This window comes from Podarcis tiliguerta (genome assembly GCF_965153285.1).
Source record: "Podarcis tiliguerta genome assembly, chromosome: 2".
Taxonomy (NCBI): Eukaryota; Metazoa; Chordata; class Lepidosauria; order Squamata; family Lacertidae; genus Podarcis; species Podarcis tiliguerta.
Genome location: NC_139535.1, coordinates 74,972,448 through 74,988,506, shown reverse-complemented (window position 1 = coordinate 74,988,506; position 16,059 = coordinate 74,972,448). Strand labels below are relative to the sequence as shown.

Sequence of the window (16,059 nt, the reverse complement as noted above, 5' to 3'; positions counted from 1 at the left end):
AGCGAAACTGCTGCATGGCCTTTCCCCAACAATACATGATTCTCGGTATAAAATGGAAAATGGAAAAATACAAATCCTGCCAGGCATGGGGAAAAGTATACTTTTGTCTTTTATGGCTGAAGAATGAACTTTTGGGAAAGCATCGCAGTGGGAGAAGTAAGGCATGTCTTGTACATAACCTTTCCCCTAAAATCTTCAAGTCTTATACTAGTACAAAGCCCACAAGCTGTTTAAAAACAATAGGAGGACAACTAAACAGAATCTTGTTTAAAAGCAACCCAACAATATAATGAAATATGTACCCGTTTTTCAGCTGGTGGAGACAGGTATGGATAGGTGTTGCGCCTAAAACGGTGCTGTAATACATGTCACCATTAAAAAGGATGGAACATGAAGCAGCACCTCATTAACTGATCTTACCATCTTGGGAGGAACACGTGGTGTCTAGAAGCTGTGTGATTTGCTTAGCATGTAGTGGTGGTAGTAGCCATAGTCTCCTTATGTTCCTATTTGCTTGTGTTGCTGTCATTGCCCTGTCAGCAAGGCGCCCGGTGTTGTCCCTCCTCTACATAGAAGCATCACTTTCATTTAGCGTAAGAGCCTCGTTGAGGACAGTGCACACAAAAAGAGGAAGGAAGCTGAGGGATTGTGAGAAGTGCAAAGCTCCCTGCTGCAACTGCAGCAGTAGACAAACTTGCCTTGCGATTCACTTGACTCCATCCTTGAACATTACTGGGATTTTATCCGGTACCAAACAGCTGTTCTCCTGAACACGGCTACCCTAGCCTGCTGGACTTGTTGGCTATGACTCCTTGGCAAAAAACCGATAAGAAGATTGGAGTGGGTATGTATCATGCAAGCTCCTCTCTGGGGTTTTCCTCCTCTGCAGGATGTGGGGAGAAATGCTGCAATGCACGAAGATAAATCAATTTGGTCAGCAAAAAACCCCAAAAATTTAAACAACAAAATAGCTGTTTTGTGCCTTGTCTGATGGGTCTATGCTGAACACACACATAAGAAGGTTTCATTGATACTTGCTTCCAAGCAATCTTTGCTTAGTACTATTTCCCTATTCTTGTGGAAAGTCCTGTGGAACTAACTAAATTTGAAGCTGTAAACTATAAAAACAACCCTTTGTCTTGCGATAACCAAACTGGAATCTTAGACATTTGAGTTCTTCTTAGGCATTGACTCAGTTATGCAAGTTGTCCTCTTATTGGCTCTGTTATAAACAGGAAATGGAAAGGGAGCAAGCACATTTTGAGAAACAAACTATATGTACTGTGCTTCTGAGACTTTTGTTTTGCTGGTTCTGGGTGTGATCTTTGGCCGCATCATGCAGTCACCTAGCTGGATCTCGTCAGTGCTTGAAAATCCTATGTTGAATTACATGATGGAACAAAAGGCAGGAAATAAATGTGCTAAATAACTGAACTTGTTGTACTTATGTGTTGTGTAGATTGTTTAGTCCACTGCTTTTAAAATCTTGTTTGTTGAGATTGTTCATTCATTTTCCAGTGGTAATATAATTATAACCCACAGCAAACTACCAACTAATTACCACGAAGTGTGCTGGGTTAGGAGACTTTCATGTGAGAAATCATTAAATGAGTGAACATGGCCAAAGCTTATCATTAAATGAGTGAACATGGCCAAAGCTTATCATTAAATGAGTGAACATGGCCAAAGCTTAAACATTCAACCCCATTTTGAAACTTAGGAAAGTGCATGCAAAAGGTCCCAAGTGCAATCTTCTGGTGGCCTGGAGGAGACTCCTGTTTGAGCCATTGTCAATCTGTAGACAATACAAACCTAGCTGGATTGATTGTCTGACTGTCTAAGTCAGCTGTGTATGTTCCTGTGACGACGACAGGGCAATCTACACATTCTGATTTGCTTGATGTTGTATGAAATTATTTGGATTTCTGGAAGAAATGCCAGAAGCAAAATATGATTGAGTTTCAGTGCAATGATATAGTAACATTGCAAAATTATTCAAAACTCATACTAAGCTTGGTAGATAGCTCCTTTTGCAAAACTAAAGAACCAGGATATTGACTTCTCTCTTGCGAATGCTCAGAAGTCTCTTGCTGCGTTCTGAAAAGATTCTTGGGCCCAGTGCTTGAATTACTCTGGCAAAATACTACCACATACAAAATACATAGCATCTACCATTGTCTGTATATGTACTGAATATATTATATAATTGTACTAGTACTATTTCATACCCCTAAACATATAATGTATGAGCAATCCTGCACTAACTATGGAAGATGAATCCTAGTCATCTTAAGGTTTTACAATTGCAGCAAAACAAAGGCGGAGCCTTTAATGTGTTAATGCACATAATTTAATTGATGGTGCTCAAGAGAATGAATAGAGCCAACAGTCACAAGAAATTTTATTTTCGTCACGTAAAATCCAGTTATGTCTGAGTCTTACCTACACAAACGGGGACTTCACCTCACTCTTTTCCCCACTGAGCCCCTGGAAGACCTGGAACTCCACTTGCATAGCATATTTTTTTCCCCTTGGTCTTCCTTTAGACCTAGAGTAGACTCACAAATTGCGCTAGTTTCATCATTAAGACCAGCTGCCAAGATTTGCTAAACCACACAATTTCGATAGTCAATAGGGGTAAATGTCAACAAGCACCAATTACAATTCTTGCAGCTGTTGCAGTCCATAGAGGATCTAAATGGTCAGGCTGAATTGCATTTTTAAATATACACTTCAGATTTAGCTGTAAGGAATATTGATGGTTCTGCTTATAATCGTGATGATTTGGGAGTTTAAATCTTTTTTTTAAAAAACAAAACCTGATCACATCACATATGTTAATGGAGCATTCTTCCAAAAGAGATTTGACAGGCACCCTCACTTTTGACTTTCAAGCATCGCCTGAAGACCTTTCTAGCTGTTTCCTTTTTATTTATTTTTACTATCCAGTCACTTTAATTATTATCTATATTGTTTTTAATGGCGCTTTATATTGTACACCACCCTGCTTTCATAAAATGTTGGTATAGATATTCTTTTATAAATGAATTAAAAATACATAGGAAGTGTGCAGCACATTTCTCACACTACAGTGGTACCTCGGAAGTCGAACGGGATCCGTTCTGGAAGTCTGTTTGACTCCCAAAATGTTTGGAAACCAAGGCATGGCTTCTGATTGGCTGCAGGAAGCTCCAGAAGCCACGGAAGCCATGTCGGACATTCAGGTTCAAAAGAATGTTCGCAAAACGGAACACTCACTTCCAGGTTTGCGGCGTTCAGGAGCCAAAACGTTTGACTCGTGAAGCATTCGGGATCCAAGGTACTGTATCTTGGATCTTATTGCTAAATGCTGTGGTGTTAGATAAAAAAAGTATGGCACTTTAAAATGATTTTCATTTAAGTGGAGGCAAGTGTTGGAAAAGTTGGATTTTTTTTTAGGGCTGAGCAACAAAGAGACTTCAAGAGTTTGAAGTGGAATATAGGTGGCTAACCTATGATCCTCCAGCTGTTACTGGGAGTTGGCAATTAGCTGGAAGGCCACATGTTAGTCACCCCCAAATTAGAAAATGGCTGTCCTGACTGTATATACTTGATTTGTTTGTTAAGTCCACGGAAACATTCCAAAAGTTCACACTGAAACCAGGCCAGAACTCTGAAAGTTTAGTTGTTTTCCCTGTTAGCATCATTGATTCTTCTCCAGGAGCTTTAAAAAACATGATGATGAAGCAAGCATGGATCACAAGCAAGTGCCACAAAAGGAAGTTGTGAGACTTCAACTGTGGGTTATATATTCAATCCAGGACAGTGCTGAAAAAGCAATGTGAATCAGGTTTCATCTGCAGAGGTCCCATTCTTGTGCCTCTTCTTCTTCTTCTTCTTCTTCTTCTTCTTCTTCTTCTTCTTCTTCTTCTTTGAGGGCTGGGGAGATAGTATTAATGGATTGTAATACAGAGGGCAAGGGTTGGATTTGCTTACCCCCAGACATGCAAATATAAGAAAAGCCATTTCTTTCTGAGAAAATGTCTGAATCCACACACACACCCCCGTACAAAATGGAAGAGCACTTTGAATAAATTTCTACAAATATTCTCTACAAATGTATAAATTTCTACAAATGTATTCTCTACATTTTTTATTGTGGTGGAAGCTGTCCCCCCCCCTTCCTCCCCCGGTGAATGATGCTGTGTAATCATGCTGGGCCCAGGACACTGTGGAGCATGAAAAATAGGGATCAAGCTGCCAATACATTTGTGGCTGTTGTCACTTGGAGAGGCAGAAAAAGAAAAGGTGCTATGCTCGTGACAGTGTTGAACGCTATTATCTGCATGAGAAACTTGGATAATATCTCACCACCCCTGGATAAATTTGGAGGACCCCACCCTCATTATTTTGTCTACAAATAGAGGAGAGAGTTTTGATAGGCTATCTGCATAAGCTTCAATACAAATACTTCTTAAACCTTACTTACCGGTAACTTGTACAAAAATACATGTGGTAAGGTTTAGAAATGTACCCTAGCACAGCGAAGTCGCAACATCTAGATAGGTAGCCCCTTTGCATAAGGAGCGGAAAGATAATGTTATGGGCTTACTATCAGATTTCTGTGAACAAGACTGTGGCAATACCTTGCCAAAATGTTGAACTTGACAAAAGTAGTTTTAAAACTACTTTTGCCAGTGTGGTGTAGTGGTTAAGAGCGGTAGTCACATAATCTGGGTAACCGGGTTCGCGTCTCCGCTCCTCCACATGCAGCTGCTGGGTGACCTTGGGCCAGTCACAGTCTCTCAGCCCCACTCACCTCACAGAGTGTTTGTTGTGGGGGAGGAAGGGAAAGGAGAATGTTAGCCGCTTTAAGACTCCTTAAAGGGAGTGAAAGGCGGGATATCAAATCCAAACTCTTCTTCTTCTTCTTCTTAAAAGCCCTCAATAGGGGCTAATGGTTGCGAGATTGCTTTGTGATGCAGGACTACTCTAAAATGGTCAGAGAAAGGGGCATGGGCATACCTTCTCCCATAAACTAGGTTTCTCTGTGTAAAGAACAACAGAAATTACAGTTGTGAGTAGGAGACTAAGGCAGACTGTGAGAGAAACAGAGTGGTCTGAGCTCAGTTTTGGGGGCTCTGTAAGCTAGCAGCCCTGGGTGAGTGGGCAAGTGTTCCTTGCTACAGATCTGATGTAGGGTTGCTGTTTAAGCTGTCCACGACCACCTCTGCTCAACCTACCTATCTATGAATTCTACAAATTTGTAAGTAAACTCTGTTACAAAGCACCTTATGTATCCAGTGATCCCTCCTTCCAAATGAAATCAAACCCAGGCAGTTCTCACTGCTCAGGGAAGTGGGACACACATAGCCACAACATGTTGTGCTAACCAATAGTAAAATCAGCTGTGGCATCTTAAGGATTAGTAAATACAGCGTGCCATGAGCTTTCATGGTCCGGAAAAGTGTTGTTTTCAGCTGGCAGACATACACACACGCACCTCTGCCAGCTCAGGATGACACTTCCAAGTATTTGACAAGTGGCACTGGTCTGCAGAAGCTTACGCCACAATGCATTTCTTTGACCTCCAGGTGCCACAGGACCTGTTGCTTTTTACTACAATAGACATCCAGCTGGGAATTGTTAACCAATAGGAGTTTTAATGGGACCTACCCCACTCTTTGGGATTCAGGAATTTTTTATAGTGCTCTGTATATCTTGGCTCCAACAAAACATGCATGTTCCTGCTTTATTCCCCCTTTCCCTTTTTTAAAGTAAAGAAAAGAAACAGGACCTTTGTACTTTCAAATGACTTTAAGCTGTAAGTTTCCACTTACTCAGAAAACATCAAGCTTGCAAAACCACTTCCTTTGTCAGTTGGTTGATGTCACCATACTAACCCTTTGTAAAAAGAAAAAGAAAAAAAAGGTACCACTGGGAAGCAATGCAATATTATGTTAACACAACCATGCTCTGAACTTTTAGTTTTTTTCCTTTAAATGAGCACGACGAGTAGTGATGGCTTAAAGGACAGAATGCACTCCCCCTCCCCTTCATCTGGTTTTTGAAAGCTTATTTTAAATGCCAAAATCCATAGGAAATAGTTTAGTTGTTGGTATTTATGATTGTTGTTGTTTTGTTTCTTATACCCTCTTATTCAAATCCAGGACAGCTAACAATAAAGGTATAGCTTTTTTTTAAAAAAAAAGTACAGTGTGACAAGTCAGTATTTGTTTGATTCTCATTTGTCTTAGATTGCTACCCAAATATTGGATCATGGAAATACATTATCTGCATATTCTAGCAAATCCCTCAACTGTCCTGATTAAATCGGGAATCGTGTTATGGGGGCTGTGCTCTCACGTGGAAACATAAGGGGCACATTCTGGTTTCCGTGGCAACATGTTGGAGGGTATGGACTAGCAGTGTGCAAGTACCTGTATACCTTTATAGGTGGTCAAAAGGCCATACCCAGAAGTCAGAAGTACTTTTAAAGTGTTTTTGAGAGGGAGAAAGAGAACCTTAAGGTAAACTTTCCTCAGCTGCCAAGGCTACAGCCAGCTGCGAGGTTGGAGAAGGAATGGTGAGGAAGAACAGAACAAAAATGGAAGACGAAGTGATGTAAAAGCTAAAGTCCAAAATATTAAACACTTTTAGGTTGTTATTCATGAAACTGACCATTTTGTGGAAGGGTCACTGTTTTAACTTAAGAAGAATGGAATACAATGCATCACAAGAACAGCTTAATAAAACATGGCTATAGAAATTGTATTGAGCTGGTACCATGATTAGAACTAAATTACATCAAATACTCTGGAGATCTGAATCTGGGTCACAGGGTATGTTTAGAGTTCTAAAAGGGGTGGCCAAATGTGAGAACAAAATGCACTAAAGTTTTGTTTTTAATTGTTGCTGAGATATACTGTTTTTGTTTTGTTTTGTGGCTGCTATAACTTGAAACAGCCTTCTGTGGCTTTTTCTGTATTTTGGCCAAAAGCACTGGAAAGAATGCCAAGATTGATTTCTGAATGGCAGCGAATTAGGGGGACAAGAGGAGAACTCAGAACAATTTGAAGCTATTAAGTGTGTGTTCAGGACTTCAGTAAATTGACGCTTTAAGGCTATTCTGCCCAAGCCAATTTATTTAAGATTGAAGGCCCAATTCTCACTTTGGAACAAGTCTAATTCTCACTCCTATCTTCCAAGTTGATTTAATAAAAATTGCAGATTTGCTTTACAAATGGTATTATGCTTTGGCTTAGACAAGCGTACTTGACAGTACATCGGCTTGTATCCAAAAGTGCTGTTTCACAAGCAGAAAGCACATCAGCTCAACCGGCTTTGAGGCAGGCTGCCAATAACTATGGATGCTGTATTATTTGGAGTTTATATGGTTTTATTCCTATAATTGTTTTATAATTGTTTATGAAGTATTTCAGTACCCTTTGTTTACTGTTCTGGAGTTTTCAAAACAAAATGTTTTGAAAAATAAAAGCAGTTTTGAGAAATAAAACAGTAAACAAATTAAAAAGGTAGCTCTCTGATCCCTCCTCCTCAGGTGCAAGTCTCTCTTAGTGTGTGGTTAGAAAACAGTCTATAAAGATTGCCACACCCTTTAGTTGCTTTATTTTGGATACATATTACTTCAGCTTGCTATCTGCATATATTTCTTATGATTGATATTTCTGGTGTGAATTTCCAATTTCCACATTTTATGGAGATGTCTTTTGCAAGTGAGACAGAGAACTGAACCTTCATATTCAGTTTATTTAATATTTATTGCTGTGCTTCTATTTAAAATAATGTTGACTCTCAAAATAATCTTTATAATCCCATATTAAGTTGGATCACATGCAATGCTAAGATATAGCAGGGCTGCCATACGTCCTGATTTTCCAGGACATTCTTGTAGCATTTACTAAAAAAACTCAACAACTTTCGGGTTGTCCTGGATCTTACTTTTTGAAATATGGCAACTCTAAGCTATAGTTTGGTGTTACATGCATGAGCTTTAAAGTTTGGGCCTTCATTTCTGATATGGCTGTTTTGAAGAAATCAGAAGATTTTGCTTTCGCTTTCAACTGTCATTACTTTATTATGTCCAAAGTCAGACAGACTGTAGCTAGTCTTAATTATGGTTTAGGAAAGCAAGACAATTTCAAACTGGAGTTGGTGATTCTGGTTTGTCTTTTTAAAGCGTACTTTACACTAACCACAGTTCTTTGTTCAGATCTAGCAAGCTTCCAGATTTCTTGTCACTGCACCAAAGGAGGAAAAGGGAGTGGGTAGCAAGCAAGCAAGTTCAAGGCTTGCCCCCATAGCACCAAATTGTGGTTTAGCATCTTGTCTGAAACACAGCTCTTGTGTTTAAAATGTTAATTTGATTGGATCCATAACAGCTTATTCTGTATTTTCACAGCTTTAGTTGAAGGAGTGTTATTTTTAATGTAAATAAGTATATAGGTAATTTTTTATTTTGTCTACTGTGTCCACCCCTTGGTGCTGATGTAGTACATGTTGTTGATACTATTTCTGTTGTCTGTTTAACCATAATAAAGATTGACTGAGTGATTGTATTTTCACAGCAATATCCAATTTCAGAGCTGCAAGAGTACCACAGCTATCTCTGCATATTGGTGATGTAGTCCATATACTGGAAGACTGTGAAGGTGAGAAATAATTTTTGGTTTGTATTTTGCATCATCACATTGAGTTATGAGCTCATTGGAGAGAAAAAAATCCTGAGACAATGCTTATATTACTGTTGTCTTGAAACATGCAGCCATCATGCCTGCATATTTAGAAGCATATTTGTTCACTGAGTGCATTTTTGGTGAATTAATGAGACATTAATGAGATTTTACTCTTATCCAGATGTGACTTACCTCCTTACACTGAAACTGTGATGTCTGTATTATGAATACAATGATATTAATTATTAGGAGGTGAAACTTGTTTAACTTGCCTCTTTCTTTCCTGCTTGTGGGTTTTATGTGTGGGTTTTGTGGTAAAACCATCAGAACTAACATAAGCAGAACAACACTTCGTAATAAATAAAAACAGCCTTAATTCTTCTAGTGGTTTTGGTTAAATGATAACCAGAAATGTTTTATCCATAGTTGTAGCCATAAAACAGGCTTTGTAGTTTTTTGTAATGTGACAGTATACAAACAGCTATGCTTGTGGAGAGAGATACCAACATGTGAACTCAAATAAACATGATTTTTAAAAATACGATATATTAACTGTGAAACAGAGGGAGACCTTCTGGTGCTCTTGTGCCCATGCAGCATGTGCACACTGAAATATTCAGTGTGACTGAGAGGCTGAGGAGCTTCAGTACTTACTCCAATTGATTCTTTAGTTTGACTGCAATTGCACATGTTTGTTTAGTTAATGAGTCTTTCACATTGCCTGTTTTTCCAAAGCTTAGTTTGCTTTCCAAATGATATTGCCCAATGCCTCTGTAGCTTAGCAAGAGTCTAGGATAGGGTGGCCAAACAAAGTATGGTTAAGCAAGGTTGTTGGGTTCAGGCATGGCACCAAAATCATAGGTAAAGCAAGCTATGGCTGGTATGCCGGCAAGAAACCATGGCTTCGCATCGTTGTTGCCAGAAAAGAAACCATGGTTAATCTGCTAGGCTAGGTTCAGACAAATCATATTTAGGCTAAACAAACCAAGGTTTAGTTATATGTCTGAACCAAACCAATATTTAATTTGCTGTGGGCTTTTCTTAGTAGTGTTGTATAATTTTAACCATCTGGGTTTTTTTTAATTAAAAAGTTTTGTGTTGTAAGCTGCTCTGGGTTCAGTAGTAGGATAGTGAGAAACAAACAAACAATCTCCATGGAACGGCCATGTTCTCCATCTGTTTGAAAGGGGGATGAGAAGCAGGAGAGTGACCTCCTTCCTTCTCCTTCACTCTTCAACCAAGTAGCACCTGTGGTGGTAGTTCCATGCTGCAGCGAAAGTAGGTTTCCCTTATTATCTTGAAGCAAAAAATATATGTGTGTTTTTGTTCAGTTTCTTTTTAATTCAAAGATTTTTTTCTTATTCATTCTCAAGGGATGGCATCTTTTAGGGGTTATAAAGCTTGAGAAAATGCAACTTTTGGATTTCATAAATGCACCGTTAACATATGAAAGTTGTGTGCTCAGAAATGAAACACAAAACTTCTGGACTGAATGCCCGTACTGGAAAAAAAATAATGAGATGGCAGAGTTAATCTGAACAAAGGTGGACAGCCCCAGAGAGATGTTCTGTAGGTTTATGTCACAGATGAGATTAGCGCAGATATGAAAAAGTTACTCAGTGTGTTTATAACATATTTCTTACCAGAAGAGGTCTCTCTTGAGCTACAAACATTGACCTGAGAGCCTTAAAAAGCATTTTCTTCAAAATATAGTTACAGTGGTACCTCTGGTTAAGAACTTAATTTGTTCCGGAGGTCCGTTCGTAACCTGAAACCGTTCTTAACCTGAGGTACCACTTTAGCTAATGGGGCCTCCCACTGCCACTGCACGATTTCTGTTCTCATCCTGAGGTAAAGTTCTTAACCTGAGGTACTACTTCTGGGTTAGCGGAGTCTGTAACCTGAAGTAACCCAAGGTGTCTGTAACCTGAGGTACCACTGTATTTCAGGGAGAGTTAACTGACACCCCATAAGTAGCATTATGTCTGCAGGGTGTTTTCTTTTCTTTTTTTTCTTTTTGCCCTGGGTCCTGTGATTCACACATCGTACCTTGACTGCCTCATCCTGTGAAGGATGTGCACTTAGGTAATTTTCGACTCTAGATTTAATTTTCTTATGGAGGGAGCATTTTTAGATGGTAATGTGTATTACGCTGCTTGCTTCAAAATCTGATAAGGCAGCTCTAGTGTGTTTGGAAGCCCTGGAAATCCCACAGGGTGTGCTTCAAATATTTCCCCCTTGTGTATTGCCCTTCCCCATTTTCCAGAATTGCCTCAGCTTCCACTTCTGACAGTTACCAAAGATGGATGAGTGTCTGGGTTCCTTATTTTGTTTTTTTGACCACTTGCCAGAGAGCTTCCAGGTTCAAAGAGGGACAAGCTCGGATGCCAAACAGGGGAAGTGAGGCACTTATGATCATGCTGAACTGTCTCACAACAGTAAGAGTTCCTAGCCACCGAATGTTAACATCTAACTTTTGCCTTTTAGCAACTATTCTCCAGGCCTGTGCAGAGCTTGTCTGAGGCCTGGGGTGGGAGTCTTGTTCTTGGCGTGGCAGTGTAAGTCCAGCAGGCCATGGATGAGGCCTCCCCGGCATGCTTATAGCCCTCTGAGGCTTGGGGGCAAGTATATCTGGCTGCCCCCACTCTGCACAGGCCTGACAATCTAAGTGATTAGCACTTTTAGTGGCCTAACCCTATAGTGTTGAACGTCTGAGGCTGACAAACATGGCCTTTTTGGGCTTTAAGTGTGCCTTGACACAATAATTAATACTGGTTGCTAAGGGAAATGCTTGAGCTTTTTCCCATAGCAGAGAATAGCTGGCTATGCTGCAACATGGCTGTACAGCAGAGCTTCTGCCGTGTCCTGGATGCTGTCGGTGAAGCTATGCTTAGGCTCAGGTGGCTTTTCCCTCTAGGAAATGACTGTCAAAGCAATTCTGGCTCCCACTGGTAGATTATAGTCTAGTCCGACAGGCCTACAAGGCAAAGCAACCTCTGAAAAGGATGCTGTTGTGCCTCCTGACTGGAGGACTGAACAAGACATGAAAGCTATAATCAGAGCGGGGGGGGGGGGGGATCAGCTAGGAGAGAAGTAACATTGCTGCTCACCCCCCAACCCAGATTATTTTGGCGTGTTGCCCTCTCCCCTTCACTATATATACAATGTGGTTACACATGAAGGAGAGAAGATTTGGGGGAATTTTAGGTAGGAAAAAAGGTAAGAAGGGAGCATGAAAGAATTGTATTATATTATGCACACAGTGTGTGGAGAAAGTAGACACAGATAATTTTTTCTCCCTGTCATCATACTGAACCCTGGGGTTGCCCAATGAAATTGAGTATTGAGAGATTCAGGGCAGAAGTACTTCATACAGGACACAAAGTTAAACAGTGGTTTTTGCTTCCATAAAATGTAGTCATGGGCACCAACTCAGCCTTTTGAGGGGATTAGACAAATTCATGGAGGATAAGATTATCCATGGCTATGAGTCTGCATGGCTATATATTACTTCCAGGGGCAAGATCAAACTCCAATGCTCTTCTAAAATCTTTAAAAAGGCAGATTTGGTTCATAAAAGGGATTTATGGCATGAACCCATCACTGGTGATTTTTAGAAGAACTCTTTAGATTGTTTTAAATTTGCACCCACTTCCTTTTTGTTATTTGGTGTGTCTTCATTAAGTTGTGTCCTGAGGATTTACTGCTCATCAAAGGGTGTAATGTGGATTTTAACTTTATTCTTTTCATATTGCTATGCTTATTGTGTAAATTTTGTGTGCCTCCTTGCTTGGGCGATTGCCCTGAAAGGCATTTATGAATACTTTATTATGAACAAAGAAACAAACACAAATACAAATACATACATACATGCATACATGCATACATACCAGTGATCCTCTTTCAACACAATTTAATCTATGCATACCAGGAAGTAAACTGCACTGTGTTCAGTGGGACTTACTCTCATGTAAGCATGCATAGGATTGCTACCCTAGTTTTGCAGAAATTGAACGAATTGGCTCAATTGGGACATTGAAAAGCATATAATAAGTAACTATGGTTTTGCTTTGACTTTTAGGTTGGTACAAAGGATACATTGTAAGACATAAAGGAGTAGAGGTAAGATTATTCTTATTGACTTTATTCTTTTTTTGTTATTGATTATCTGTTTGATTATTTTTTTGTAATAGACTATTATTTTATTCTTTCTTTTTAAGTATGTGGAGTTTAATCCTGAGAAGAGTCACTGAATCTATGTCAGTGCCCAATATTTCAATAAGGAAATGAATGTTTTTGTACTATGAGAAAAGTAGATTAAATAACAAATAATGAATTGACCAGCATCCAACTAGTCGTATACATTGAAGGGATCATGTGTATCACAAATTGAAACTGATGTAGCTGTTAAAAGCAAATTATGATAGGGCACAAGATAAAAGTTGAAGATCCTAATAGGTTGGCTGAAGCCTAGGGACATACCTGAAATCTTTCAGCCAAATCATTTATTTTTTTATTTGCACCAGGTTTTTTAACCACACTTTCATTTAAGCACCCATGAGGCATCTCACAACACCAGAGTATAAATCACAAAAGTAAAAATACAACCATGACAATAAAAACGTAGGCATAAGAGCAACAGTAGTATGATAAGACATCTTTATGCACAGGTAGAACACCACAGCCTCTAAGGAAAAAAATGCCTGCCTAAAATGGAGTACATTAGAACCAGTACTTTGATTGGATCAAGTCATGCCCTTCTGCAAATGGAAGGTCTTCCTGTTTTCATAAGGGACTCTGATCTAGCAGTGCCTCTTTCAGAGCTATTTTGCAGCTCTATAGCTGCGTACTTCTAGTTCAGCTTTACCCTATTACCCACCGGCATCCCTTTATTCCTGCAGTGCCTAAATTCCAGCTGACATCTGACTGTGTGCCTTTGTTTTTTACATTTAACAACCACTTCTTAAGTTGCTTTGTTCCCTTTGGTTTTCCCCCATTGACTCTGCCCATTAGGCTTATCCCCACATGACATTGAACGTAGCTATAAGTACAAATGATTGTGTGAAAGAGCGTAGACTTGATTTGTACAGCTCAGTTATTGTGTCCACAGACACTACATTTGTTGAATTTAACACATGAGCACCCCTTTTCATTTCCCATTTCCTTCTTCTCTTATGTGCCGATTTAAATATTTCCCTTTCCCCTCCCTCCACTGACTAGCATTGGCATGAACATCCTGGTTTGTTTAAACTTGAATTCCCCTCAGTTTAGATGAAACAGTGAGCTCAGGTTTAATGTCAGGATAATCCAGGATCTGAGTGACATTTCAGTTTTTCAGCTTGACTGCTGATCACAAGAGGATATGTGTATCATGTGTTGTATTAAAGAGAAGATTCACAAATGGATCTTAGGCTACATGTTCCATCAACATGATTAGCAATCACATGGTTAGCAAAAAAATTAAATATGGAGTGGGATATGATGGTCACTGCAACACTCTGGGAGAGAAGGTTTAAGACTCCTCTCTCCAGGTGCAATCTCAGCAAAACTATCCCACTACATGGTAATAAGCATTAGGAAAAAATGCTCAGTGGCACCAAGGCTGCAGCTACCTATCCTCTCAGGCTGTGGTGCTGATCAGAATTGCACTGGACTGGTATTTAATTTTTAAGAACCTAGAGTGTGACTGCTAATCCTCCTGTGTAAACAAATGTGTTGTTAGGCCACCAGACCCACAGCTTGTAGACAGAACCATGACAAAGATACTTTAATACATAAACTCCTCTTGAGCCTCGTAGGTATTATAAAATATTACATGAATGGAGATGCTACCTTGAATGCTTGTACTTTGGTGAAGTCAATGGTTCCTTTATATGGAGACTACTTCTCCATTTTCTCCAGTATCTTTTCCAGCGAGCAGTGGCTTTGAGGCCTCAGGCAGAGTTCTTTCAAATAACTGGCCTTTTTGAAACATTTAGCGAGAGATGCCACTGGCTGAATCTGCATAGCTGTCAACTTTTCCCTTTTCTTGCGAGGAATCCTATTTGGAATAATGGAATTATTCCCTTAAAAAAGGGGAAACGTTGACAGCTATGTGAATCTGGGACCTTCTGCTTGCAAAGCTTGTGCTCTAGCACTCAGTCAAAGAAAAAGCTGGTGTATGGAACCCACACTTGAGTCAGGCGTCAAGAAATAGTTGAGGATGAAGAAAATAGGTGGACGTTCGTTACCAGTGTACAAGTTCAGTGGACAGGACTCTATGAGCAACCCTGGTAATGTGTGAACTTGATCTGATGCCCTTCAGATGTTTTGGCTGGCTGGCTGGAGCTGCTGGGAGTTGTAGTCTAAAACATCTTGAAGGCACCAGGCTGGGAAAAGTGGGAAATGGTTAATAATTTAACTCCGTACATAGTAGTTGCAGCTATATGAGCATAAAACTTGCCAGAGTTTTATTCCAGAACCTCTATATATCAATCTACTTTTGGTCCTTTTAATTTGTCATAGAAGAAATGTTCGGTACAATATAACAAATGTGCTTTCCCCCTTCTTCTTCCATTAGGGAATATTTCCAAAATCTTTTATCCACATCAAAGAACTTTCTGTTGAGAAAAAAAGGTATTTCATTGAGATAATTCTTTTGAGGTATATGTCAGCGGATGGGAGTATTATAGCTAAAATCCCCCATATGATTGAAGCTGAACAGCTTGGCGAAATAATTTCTGTAACTAATGCTGGAAAGGGTCCTTTGCTAAGAGTGATCCTTATCGTCTGATGGGAAAAGCTAGAATGTTGACACCCAGTAGCTGATAGGCAAAAGATTTGTAAGGTGCCCTTTCCTAATGACAAGGAGGGTGAGGGGCGCTTGTGGGTGGTGTTGTCAGTCAGGTAACAGTCTGGCATAGTAGGACCCTGGATTGTTCAAAGTTAGCAACTTGATTCAGTGTTATCTGCAACCAGGGCTGGCCCACCTATGAAGCAAGGTGAAGTAACTGCCTCAAGTGGCAGGATCCACAGGGGCAGCAGATTCAACCGCCAAGAAATGCCCACTGTTGCTGCCACTACACTACCCCCTTGATCCCAATGTGGAACTTTACCCCCTCCCCCCATTCCCTCCTTCTTCTTTGAAAGGTTGGGGATGCCATTTTGTTGTTCATTTCAGGTGCCAAAATTATTATTATTTATTAAATGTGTATACCACCATTCATTTGTAGATCTCAGGGTGGTTCACAGCATAAAAATACAAGAAAACGTCTCCGAGACTTGTGTCCCTCTTAGCCAGACTAACCCCCTTTGCTTCTGCCTCCTTCCTGAAGAATGGAGAGCCTTAAAGGTAGCCTTTTGCTCTGGAGCCTAATACTCCACCTCCTTCCTGTCAGTTCCCTCT

At 39.9% G+C, this 16,059-nt stretch overlaps 1 protein-coding gene across 6 annotated transcripts in view; it reads left to right on the top strand.

Moving 5' to 3' along the window:
* Positions 1-587: 587 nt before the first annotated feature.
* DOCK2 (dedicator of cytokinesis 2) overlaps positions 588-16,059 on the top strand; it is a 245,877-nt gene continuing 230,405 nt past the window's right edge. Inside the window, exons 1-4 of one of the 6 annotated variants that reach the window (XM_083430680.1) lie at positions 588-844; positions 8,568-8,651; positions 12,757-12,797; positions 15,235-15,290. In XM_083430680.1, the coding sequence (XP_083286806.1) occupies positions 805-844; positions 8,568-8,651; positions 12,757-12,797; positions 15,235-15,290 (221 nt within the window). In that variant the 5' untranslated portion in view covers positions 588-804. Of the gene's footprint in view, positions 845-8,567; positions 8,652-10,351; positions 10,527-10,679; positions 10,813-10,883; positions 11,114-11,160; positions 11,576-11,843; positions 11,883-12,756; positions 12,798-15,234; positions 15,291-16,059 lie in introns of those variants that run through there. The other 5 variants (XM_083430685.1, XM_083430683.1, XM_083430684.1 and 2 more) reach the window with 5 other exon arrangements.